The 11,652-nt window shown below is 41.1% G+C and overlaps 1 protein-coding gene across 1 annotated transcript in view; it reads right to left on the bottom strand.

Moving 5' to 3' along the window:
* Positions 1–3,677: 3,677 nt before the first annotated feature.
* sez6b (seizure related 6 homolog b) overlaps positions 3,678–11,652 on the bottom strand; it is a 919,909-nt gene continuing 911,934 nt past the window's right edge. Inside the window, exon 17 of the mRNA XM_073053432.1 lies at positions 3,678–5,554. Within this exon, the coding sequence (XP_072909533.1) occupies positions 5,525–5,554 (30 nt within the window). The 3' untranslated portion in view covers positions 3,678–5,524. The remainder of the gene's footprint in view (positions 5,555–11,652) is intronic.

Here is an 11,652-nt window from a genome sequence, read left to right as displayed (position 1 = left end):
GGGGTCGGTGTTGGGGCCTCTTCTTTTTATACTGTATATCGATGATTTAGATTATGGATTAAATGGTTTTGTGGCTAAGTTTGTGGATGACACCAAGACAGGTGGAAAAGCAGGAAGTGTTGAAGAAACTGAAAGGTTGCAGAGAGACTTGGTCAGTTTAGGAGAGTGGGCAAAAAAATGGCAGATGAGATACAATGTTGAGAAATGTACGGTTGTACATTTTGGAAGAAGAAACAATCAGGCAGATTATTATTTAGATGGGGAGAAAATTCAAAAATCGGAAGAGTAAAGGGACTTGGGGGTCCTAGTGCAGGATACCCTAAAGGTTAACCACCAGGTTGGATCGGCAGTAAGGAAAGCGAATGCTATGTTGGCATTCATTTCAAGAGGAATAGTGTATAAGAGTAAGGAGGTGTTGATGAGGCTCTATGGGGCACTGGTGAGACCCCATTTGGAATACTGTGTGCAGTTTTGGGCCCCCTATCTTAGAAAGGATGTGCTGATGTTGGAGTTCAGAGAAGATTCACGAGGATGATTCCTGGAATGCAGGGACTAACATATGTGGTGTGTTTGTCGGCTCTTGGATTGTATTCATTAGAGTATAGAAGAATGAGAGGGGATCTCATAGAAACATTTCAAATGTTGAAAGGGTTGGACAGAGTAGATGTGGAAAGGCTGTTTCCCTTGGTGGGTGAGTCCAGGACAAGAGGTCACAGTCTTAGAATTAGAGGGTACCCATTTAACACAGAGATTACGAAAAAATTTTTAGCCAGAGGGTCGTGGATTTATGGAATCCGTTGCCACATACAGCTGTGGAGGCCCAATCATTGACGGTTTCTAAGGAAGAGATTAACAGGTATCTAATTAGTCAGGGTATCAAGGGATATGAGAAAAAAGCCGGAAATTGGAACTAGACGGGAGAATAGTTTAGCTCATGGTGGAGTGGCGGAGCAGACTCGATGGGCTGAATGGCCTGCTTCTGCTCCTTTGTCTTGTGATCTTGTGATCTTGTGATCATCTAAAACTTCGACAAACTTCCGAAGATCCACAGTGGAGAGTATCCTGACTGGTTGTGTTATAGTCTGGTATGGAAACACCAATCCCCAGGAATGGAAAAGCCTCCAGGAGTGGGTGTGGATGGGTGGGAGGGACGAACAGGGTTTGGTTTGCTGTTGCTATTTTATCATGCTCTGTGTTGTTCTGCCAAGTATTGTGGGCAGCTCTATTGGCACCAGAATGTGCGTGACACTTACAGACTGCCCCGAACACATATTTAGGCGTGTAGGTCGCTGACACGAAGAATACTTTTCACTGTGTGTGCTCATGTGTGTGTCATAAATAAATCTGAATCTGAATTGTTCCAACTGACATGCTCTAGGCTGCAGGAATACATGCTGAAGAATGCACGGAAAGATAGGGTCTTTTAAGAGACTCCTGTATAGGTACATGGAGCTTAGAAAAATAGAGGGCTATGGGTAACCCTAGGTAATTTCTAAAGTAAGTACATATTCGGCACATCTTTGTGGGCCGAAGGGCCTGTATTGTGCTGTAGGTTTTCTATGTTCTATTAACCAATAGCAGGACCCCAGGTTGGAGACCCCTGATTTACGCTAACCCTACATTAATTCCTTTTTATTCTCCCTATATTCAAACCCCTTTCCAAAGATTCTACATTCACCAACACACACATAGCAATTTACCACTCCACTCACCCCAAAACTGAACTGATTCCACAACCTGTAGTCTCGCTTTCAAGGAATCTACAAGTTTTGTCCTCAATATTATTTACTTATATTTTAGTTTTTCTTTTCGTACTTGCACAGTTTGTTGTCTTTTGCACATTGATTATTTGTCTGTCTTTGTGTATAGTTTTTCATTGATTCTATTGTGTTAGATCATAAGACCATATGATATAGGAGCAGAATTAGGCCATTCAGCCCATCTAGTCTGCTCCGCCATTCCATCTTTGCTGATTTATTATCCCTCTCAACCACATTCTCTTGCCTTCGTCCTGTAGCCTTTGACACCTAACGAACTGAGAACCACTCAAACTCTTTTTAAATTTTATAGTTATCACATACTTCCCTACGCTATATTCCATTTGCCACTTCTTGGCCCATTCTCCCGATATGTCCAAGCCCTATTGCAGATTCCCTGCTCCCTCAGCACTACCTGCCTCTCCACCTTTCTTTGTATCATCTGCAAACTTGGTCACATAGCCATAAATTCTGATATCCAAATTGTTGGCATATACCATGAAAAGGAGTGTCCCAATACTGACCCCAGTGAAACACCACCGGGCATGGCAGTTAACTAGAATAGGCCTCCTTTATTACAACTCTTTGCCTCCTGCCAGTCAGCTGCTCATCTATCCATGCAATAATCTTGTAATACCATATGCTTTTACCTAGGTCATTACATAACACCCAATCTAGAATTGCCTTTCCCCTTGTGGACTCAACCACAAGCTGCTGTAAACAGCAATCTTGTAGGCGTTCTACAAATTCCCTCTCTTGGGATCCAGTACACAACCTGATTTTCTCAATCTACCTCCATATTGAAATCTCCCATGACTATTGTAACACTGCCTTTCTTACACGCATCTTCTATGTTCCATTGTAACCTGTACACCACATCACAGCTACTGTTTGGAGGCCTATATATAACCTCCATCAGGGTCTTTTTACCCTTGCACTTTCTTTAACTTTACCCACAAGGATTCTACATCTTCTGATCATATGTCGCCTCTGTTGAAAAAGTTGATTTCATTTTTTTACCAACTTAGCCAACCCACCCCCTCTGTTTACCTGCCTGTCCTTCTGATACAATGCGTATCCTTAAACGTTAAGCTCCCAATTATGATCACCTTTCAACTAACTCTCAGTGATGCTCACAACGTCATACCTGCCAATCTCTAAGTGTGCTACATGATCATCTACCTTATTCCCTGTACTCTGTGCATTCAAATATAACATCTTCAGTCCTGTATTCATCCCCCTTTTCAACTTTTCCCCCAGTTTACACTTCGACGCAACTCTGCCCTATCATCAGTCTTGCCACCCACTGCATCGATCTGTATACCAACTACTCTATCCTAAGCCCTACAGTCCCAGTTCCCATCTCCGGCCAACTTAAAGTTTCTTTGTATCTACTGTGAATACTAACAAGAAAATGAATCTCAGGGTAGTATATGTGTATATGCTGACTTATATGTACTCTGATAATAAATTTATTTTAAACTTTGAGCCTACCTCCTTCTGTTCCCTGATCAGGAATTTCCACCTTCAACTCTGTTAACCACCTTATGTATCAACTTTCATTTGTTGAAGGTGATGCAAGTTGACGACAGCTGAGATTTTTTTTTGAACAGTCCCATAATATTTATGAAGGAGAAGCTTTCAATTACTTACAGCAGAATAACTAGTTCATGCCATTTAAATGTTAGTCCTCTTTCTTGTAAATTGCAAATTGTTACTGGTTTACATTTTGTTATTCCAAAGAAGTCACTCAGCCTATTAAAGCTTGTAATTACTATATTCATTTTCTCAAGCTTGTAGTCAAATAGGAACTAGGAAATAAGAAACATCGTTGTTTTGTAAAATGAGCACATGCCTGTTGTGCGTGCAATACAGTCCATCAAATCATGACCACAGTTGTACAAGAGGCACATCATATAGTTTCAGCAAAAATTGTTTATTGCACCAATGATACTCTTTTATAAAAAGAAGACATGTCTGCAGTGTTTGTGTGTGTTTTGGTGGCTTAGCTCATACAATTTATTTGCATGACAGAGAGCTGGCTCATTGCGTTTTAATCCTATTTATGTTTAAGTATTTTGCTCACGGGAATGGTTGGATATCTGGTTTTTTTGCTTTCAGTATTCTTTGGGTGTGGGATGTGAGATGGTGATAAGTGTGGTGGGATTGCAAACATTTTATGATGGGTATAGATAGGGTAAATGCAAGTAGGGTTTTATTCACTGAGGTTGGTTGAGACTAGATTTAGAGGTCAAGGGTAAAGGGCGAAAGATGAAATGTTTAAGGGGGACAAGAGGGGCAATTTCTTCACTTGGAGGGTGTTGGAAGGGTAGAACAAGCTTCCAGCAGAAATAGTGGATATGGGTTCGATTTTAACACTTAAGAGAAATTTGGGTAGGTACATGGAAGCGAGGAATATGTAGAGTTGTGGTCCGGGAGCTGGTTGATGGGACTAGGCATATTAATAATTCAGCATGGTCTAGATGGGTTGAAGGGCCTACTCTGCGCTGTTTTGTTCTATGACTACTATTTCTACTTGGGAAGGAATCTTAATGGACAGATGATTGACATCATGGTTGACTACAAATTAGCTCACACTTATTTGGCTCTTGGGTGGATTGAGGGTAGGCAATGTTGCAGGCTAGTGAAGTTCAGTTTCAGTGAAGGGAAAGGAAGAAAAGGTAACTGGCTAGAGGGATCCCATTACACTCTGTACCAAGATGGCATAGTTTTGTTTGTGTTTCTACAGATAAGCTACAAGACCCAAAGAGATACAAGGGTAATTGGCAAGAGAGGAGATGAAAAAAAAGAAAATATAAAAAAAATATACAGACAAACTCACAGACTAATCAGCAAAAGTGATATATGTGATAAAAGTGTATGTGAGTAGAGTATATTGTTGGGATAAGATGCATGTCATAATCTGTAAACAATAGTTGCATAACTAAGTACATTGTAATTGCATGACATATTAGGTTTGTGATAACTAACATTATTTTAAAACATATTCATGCAATATATCTGAGCAAAGCATCATCCCCTTCCTTAATGCAGGTTCAATAGAAGACAATAATGTATTTCAATGCCTTTCAATATTATTTGAATGTTTCTGTATATGACAGCTCTGTGGTAATAGGGAAATTGGAGCATTTTAACAATGAGAATTAGTGGGCCACCAAATGATGCTGAGTTTTTGAATGTTGTTCCAAAACTTTTATCTATTATAATGTTTTATTTTTCACCAACACAGATTCTACTGAGAAAAGAGAAAAAGTTTTATTTCCCCTGGCTGTTCCTATTTTTGTCCCTCAGGTACATGTCTTGCAATGCACCATGGGAAGAAAGATAAAAATGCATCAATACCACCATTTTACATTCTTAAAACATTTTACATTTTAAAACAAGTGAATAAATACATAGTAAAAGCTTCATAATTTAGATTGATCTTATCTACTAGAATGGCATTCTTTAACACTGAAGAACAATTATGTGCTGTGTCTACAATGCACACAAAAATGTACAAATACACCTATTACTTAACTTGAACTCACTGGACAAGCAGATTGACAGACGCAAGTGCGCTTAGTCTTTGTTCTTTGTTGGAGAGAAAAATTGTTCTCAGAACTAGGCTTCAGAAAGGTTGTGTTCAATAATAGGTTTCAGAAAGCAAAGCTGATTTCAAACAGTGGTGAGGGACAGAAGGACAAGAAGTGATGAGAAAGTGTCTAGAAGGCAAGGGGCTTTTCTGTAGCGAGAAACGTCCATCTTTAAATTGAAACCTCATATTCCCGTGCCTCCTGAAAAATCAAATAACATACAGCAGGGTATAGTGGTGTTTCCATGACAAAAGCACTAATGATAGGCAGTATTAATGAAATCATTGAATACAGTATTGATTAGCACAAATGTGCCATCCCCACTCCCCATCATCCCTGATTGTCTGCTGAGATCTCCATGGCGACAATCAGTGATCCATTGTACAACACAGTTGTGCACCTGCGAACAGACACTTGATTTAATGCATATTCACCTCGTGCAACACCGACGTAGGTAGAACAAACAATCCATAAGAAATATTGCAAAAGACCAACATGCATGAAGGAATTAATGGAAATGTAAAATTACGTGGTGTTCACATGCAGAACGCTCAGAGAATGACATACCTCTACTCCAAAATGTCTTGAATTTGGCTTGTCTGGACAACAAAAGCTTCAAAAGTTGTAAGTCACTGCTTATGTAGTGCTTATCCAATTATTGAGAATCTTATATTTCTACTAGAGTCATCTAGGGTTGTTGTCCCCATTTGACATCAGCTCTGGTACATAAAGGCACATGTACAATTGATACTGTCTTGACAAAACTGTGTGACTATTTGCTTTTGTCAATTTGGTTGCTGGAAACAGTGAACATTAAATACAGTGACATGGAGAATTTCTTTGCTGACCCCATAGCTGAAAGTGTAGGCTTGATATTGAGCTTAAGGCCCACTAGTACCCTGCAAATACTTGTCAGAAAATTTCCCCCAGGCAACCTGCCAGTGGAAGCTTGGAATTTGAGGCTGTGTTGCCAGCAGTCATTGGCAAGCCATCAAGGGATTAATGATTTATTTGGTAATGGATTATGACTTTGCTGCAATGCAAGCACTATGTCCATCCTTTATGTCCCCTGAGCTCAGGAAGTAATTAAGCACCATCCACATTGATGGGTTTGGAGGCCAGACCAGATTTCCTTCCATCAAAGATATCAGGAAAATTGGTGAGTTTTACAATTATTTGATTGCTTCACAGTTACTGTTACTGAGATAAGAGGTTTTCCTTTGTACATCCACACTTAGTTAGTTCTTCAACTTCAAATCCTTCCTATTATGGTGACATTCATATTCACGTCTCTGGATAAATGGGTCTGACCTATCACTCTCTCACCAGTGGCTTAGCCATTCTATTACCATGCCACATAATGGGATGAGCTAAAGTCTGACAACAGGGAAGGTGCGATTGTATGAAGTTATTATCTTTATGACAGTTGTCAATCATGCTCAATAGACATATGGCCAATATACCTGGATTTCCAGAGTGTATTGGCCCAATGACATCTATGTTCAGAATAGTCCTCCTTCCCATAGGTGGTTTGAAACAAATTCCTTATTTACTTTGCAAAGGATTTAACTCCTGTTGTGTGATTAAGAAAAAAATGTCAATTTGATCATTATATGTTTAAGTTGTATTTTGCACCAAATGACAATTTGATCAGGCATGTGTGGTATTTATAGCTATCTATTTACAGTGGGAATTTGGTATACGGAGTAAGAACTGGCAGTACAAATTTGTTAAAGAAAGTCTCATTCAAAGGTGATTCTGGACTCATGCTAAGTGGATCATGTCTGAAGTATTGTAGTACTGATGTTTACTGGGAGTGTTGGATCACATAATCATGGCCTAAAGGAGTATCAGGGAACATGATTAGGAAGTTGGGAGACACTTCTTTATTTATTAGGTGGCAGCTGTAGCCCAGTTAGCCTGAGTCCAAAGGGTGTAAGTTTTAAAAACTTGGCTGGCAGTCCAGCGCAGTGCTGAGATGAAGAAGCAAATACTTCGGCGAACTCCAGCATGCGCTCTGAGGCTAAGAGGTTCTCAGGGATGTCCCGGATTTATCCATGGCCTCCTAGTTACCAGTCCCTCAGTCACATGGCTATCTGTGCAAAGTTCACACGCACAGAGTCACTTTTCCACACGTACTGTCATCATTTTGCTTTGGGGGCCCCCTTCTGAGGCCCTCCATTGGTCGTGGTTGACCGTAGATATCGCGCCCTTGCTGTCCAAGTTGATATGCTGGACAGGGCAGTACGATATGGGGAGCAAGCTGTTGCCCATGTAGCGGGCTCCCCCTCACCACACAGCTGACGAACCCAAAGGAACGGCAGAGACTGATCCAGTTTGGCACCAGCGGCGTCGCAGGCATCGCCAGTCAGTGTAGAACTCAACACAGAACTGCCTAAGGGACTCCAGCTTCTGATCTTTCCTTGGGCTTTACTCCTGAAGCCTTCCCCATGAGTGGGTATAGCCACAAGGCAGCGGAGGTTTGAGATCAGAGTTTTTCTTCCCTTCTGTGAGCTGCCAGCCATGGCTGACGAGCCCCATCTGCCAAAGCGAATGGTTTTAATGCTCCAGTAACCCGCCTTTACCTCTTCTGCTGTCAGTAGAAATGGTTCCACTGGGCTTAGTAGCTAAGCCACATACGAAAGCCAGGAGCTGGACCTGGTTGTCAGAGATAATTTGAGATGCATGCTGCTGGGAGCTTATCCCCATAACCTCCCCTGGCTTTGACAACTTTAGGGAACCAGCCCCTTTTCTTGGTGTGAAAAATCAAAGGGACCTTGGAGTATCTATCCCCAGATTGTTAAAGAATTCAGGTCAATAGATATGTACGAAAGCACATGGGATACTTTATTGTATGAGGCTTGGAGATCAGGAGTAGGGAGATCATGCTAGAATCTATACCATACTAGTGAGGCCAGTAATTGAGTACAGCATGCATTTCATGTCACTACCTCATAGGAAGTGACACTGCAGTCAAAATAGAGACTGATGTGAGAAGTACCAGGACACAACAACTGAAAGGCAGTGGTCAGGAACACCTCAATGAATTCTCCATCCCCGCACTTCACATCTTTATAAACAAACAACCAAATGCTAGCTTAAAACCTACAGAGTTTGGATTTTCAAACTCAAGCTGCTTTTAGTTATACTGTAATAAAAACAGAAAGCTAGAAACAGTTGTTAAGGCCTGGTAGCATCAGTGGAGAGATGAACAGCGTTCAGATCAATGATGAGAGAGAGAGAGAGGGAGGGAGAGAGAGAGAGAGAGAGAGAGAGAGAGAGAGAGAGAGAGAGAGAGAGAGAGAGAGAGAGAGAGAGAGAGAGAGAGAGAGAGAGAGAGAGAGAGAGAGAGAGAGAGAGAGAGAGAGAGAGAGAGAGAGAGAGAGAGAGAGAGAGAGAACGAGAACACAAGGGTTGTCCAGATGACACAAATAATGCCTCCTTTCAGTCTTACCTCACTAAAGTACTTTCTTCACATGGGAACCAAAGCCTGCTTGTATGTTGACCTGCTTCTTAGAACTTCAGCCTGTAGGGCATTAGAATCATAGAGTGATACAGCCAGGCTTCTTGGTCCTTTGCGTCCTACACTAACCCCATTTTATTCTTCTCTCGTTTCCATCGACTTCCTCCAGATTCTGCCACTCATTTACTCTCTTGGAGCAATTCGCAGCAATCTTATCAACCTTCACACCTCAGTGTTGTGGGAGGAGACACGCACAGTTACAGTGAGAGTATGCAAACTCCACACAGTGAGCAACAGAGGTCAGAATTGAGACTGGGTCACTGCAGCTGTGAGAAAGCAGCTCAACACACTGGTAGAACGAACCATGCTGTCTGAGTTCTGGGCCTGTGGTCATGCTATTTAAGCAAGTGAGGAGGGGATAGTTGCTAATTGTGGACTTCACTGCTAAAATAGCTTTTCTTTGTTGGACAATAAAGGGAATTTAAAAACACCATTCCCTGACACTACTCACCGAGATTCACAACCGCAGCTTAAAATTTCACTGCTTTTCTTCCATCGTCTTACCAAAATGATAGCATGAAAAATGAGCAGGGAGAAAGGAAAGGCACAAATGGGTTATGACAGAGCTTCCTGATTTTAATCAGCTTAATCATCATGTTGACTTTCAGTCGAAAGCAAAATGCTTCCCTGAAATCCTCCATATTTTTCCCATTACCCAAGAACACTCACACTATTGTTTAAGCCTGCAGTTAGACTAAGAATAATCACACATCTGTGTGGTGTATGAGAAATGGCTACATGTGCCTTACATTGGAAAGACCATCACAAAGCTTTTAACTCAAGGTTTTTTTGCCTGCATGGAAATGAATTTCAGGGTAGCATACAGTGATGTGTACATACTTTGGTAATATATTTACTTTTAACTTTTGTGATTCTAGCATGTATTGGAAATTCAGCTGAGGCCTTTTTGGCTAGTCTGAAGGTCGATTTATTTTCTCACTTGTGGAAATGCAGAACTGCTCGTCGATCGTCTGTGTCAAAGCTTGCCATCTGCGAAACCGCATCACATTGTTATATATTTATTTATCTGCTGCCAAGCCCAACTGTCTAAACGTGTACTTCGAGCTCTAGGACCACAGATTTTGCCACTCTCACACACCATTACTGATGTGCAGATGAAAACATCTTATACTGAGGGGGAAAAATTGACGAATGTTGAGGTGGGGGCCACCTAGTGAGAAATTGAGATGGAAGCCAAGGGCACAAATAATGTTTTTGAACCATTACAAAGGGACAATGTAAAGCAAATCCAAAGAAGAGATCCATAACATAAGATAATAGTTGAATAGCACATTTGTTGGAGCATAGAGTGTGGGGAATGTTTCCAATGTTCTGGGAGTAATGTTGAAACTTGCACTTGCAGTACCACAGCACCACGATGTCTGGGGTTCATGTGTTTAATGCCATTTTTCAATGGATGGAATCTGATGGTAAGTAGGTTATCAGGACAACCCATCACCTTGTGAGTGGTCCTGATACTGGATGCCAGTAAGTGTCATCGTTCGCTGCAAGTCTGAAACATAATGGTACTGTGATCTTTTGCTTTTAACCTTAACCTTGCAGTGTGGTTTGGGCTGTTAGTATCATGATCTTGAAGCTGGTTTCTGGCACTTGGATCTAAAAGTGACTGCATGCTTCTTCACTATCTGTTTCAAAGTGGAGAAGAAGTGATGATTAAATGCCCTGAACAGCAACATGACTCCTGAAAAAAAAAACGCACTGAAGAATTGTGTCGGTGAACTGAGGGACAACGGAGACGACATGGCCTGATATTGCTGTTTCATTGTAAATCCATCTAGGACTTACCTGTTTTGATGAGAATAAACACGTGAGCTGGTTGCCAATATTGTAAGAGGCAGATAAAATTGTCAATGGAAAATCAACTTAACAGGAGTATAACATAAAGCAACATTATCCTTGGGACATTCTTGTGTATAAAAATTGATTAGGACCATGAAAATCTAACAATGCAGAAGGAGGCCATTTGGCCCATTATTTTTATGCCAGCTCTTTGCTAAAGTCAGTAGAAGCTAATTCCATTGCAGAGTGGGACCACAATTGTTAAGAGTGAAGGAGCACTCGTGGAATCACTCAAATGTGTTTTGTCAGTTTATTTTTTCATATAATGTCAATATCTGAAGGTGTTTTCCAGCGACCATCACAGAGGCAATGACCATGGAACAGAAGTGATTGCACTGAATGACAGAGACCCTGTGACTTCCTCCTGAAATGGTGCTGCTTATGTTATTGACAGCTTGGCAATGTTTTCATTCAGATCAGTCTAAGTGGAGACATTTTCCCAACCTCCACTAAGGGGCAGTTGTGACAACTTCAGAAGCATGAACATCAAACTCTGACAAGGCAACGGAGCGGTAGCAGGATTAAGCTGTTTACAGATGACAACCACAACTAATAGCTGAAATGTGTGACTGGAACGAAAAGAAATCTGAGTTGGCTAAGGCCAGAAACAACAATTTGTTGCTTTTTGACTGATGTAAGTGAAATTGACATTGGATCAAGAATTTTGGTGCAGTTTGAGCCAAATTCCTGTCCAGTCAGGAGTCTGAGCCCAGTATAGCCCGTGTCAATCTATTTAACTCTTTTTGTTGTCCTATCGAATCAGACTTCACAACAAAATAAGATGATAACAAAAAATTATACTTGTCTTGTGATCTCTCTTATAGTTTGAACGGCAATTGCTGCCTGCACGAGGGAAGCTGACGGGAACCCAAAAGGAAATGTGTATTAATTCTGGGCATCAGTGGCTTTTTAACTT

Source organism: Hemitrygon akajei, chromosome 8 (genome assembly GCF_048418815.1).
Source record: "Hemitrygon akajei chromosome 8, sHemAka1.3, whole genome shotgun sequence".
NCBI classification, from domain to species: Eukaryota; Metazoa; Chordata; class Chondrichthyes; order Myliobatiformes; family Dasyatidae; genus Hemitrygon; species Hemitrygon akajei.
The sequence above is the reverse complement of the archived record's forward strand: the minus strand, read 5'-3'. Positions and strand labels throughout refer to the sequence as shown.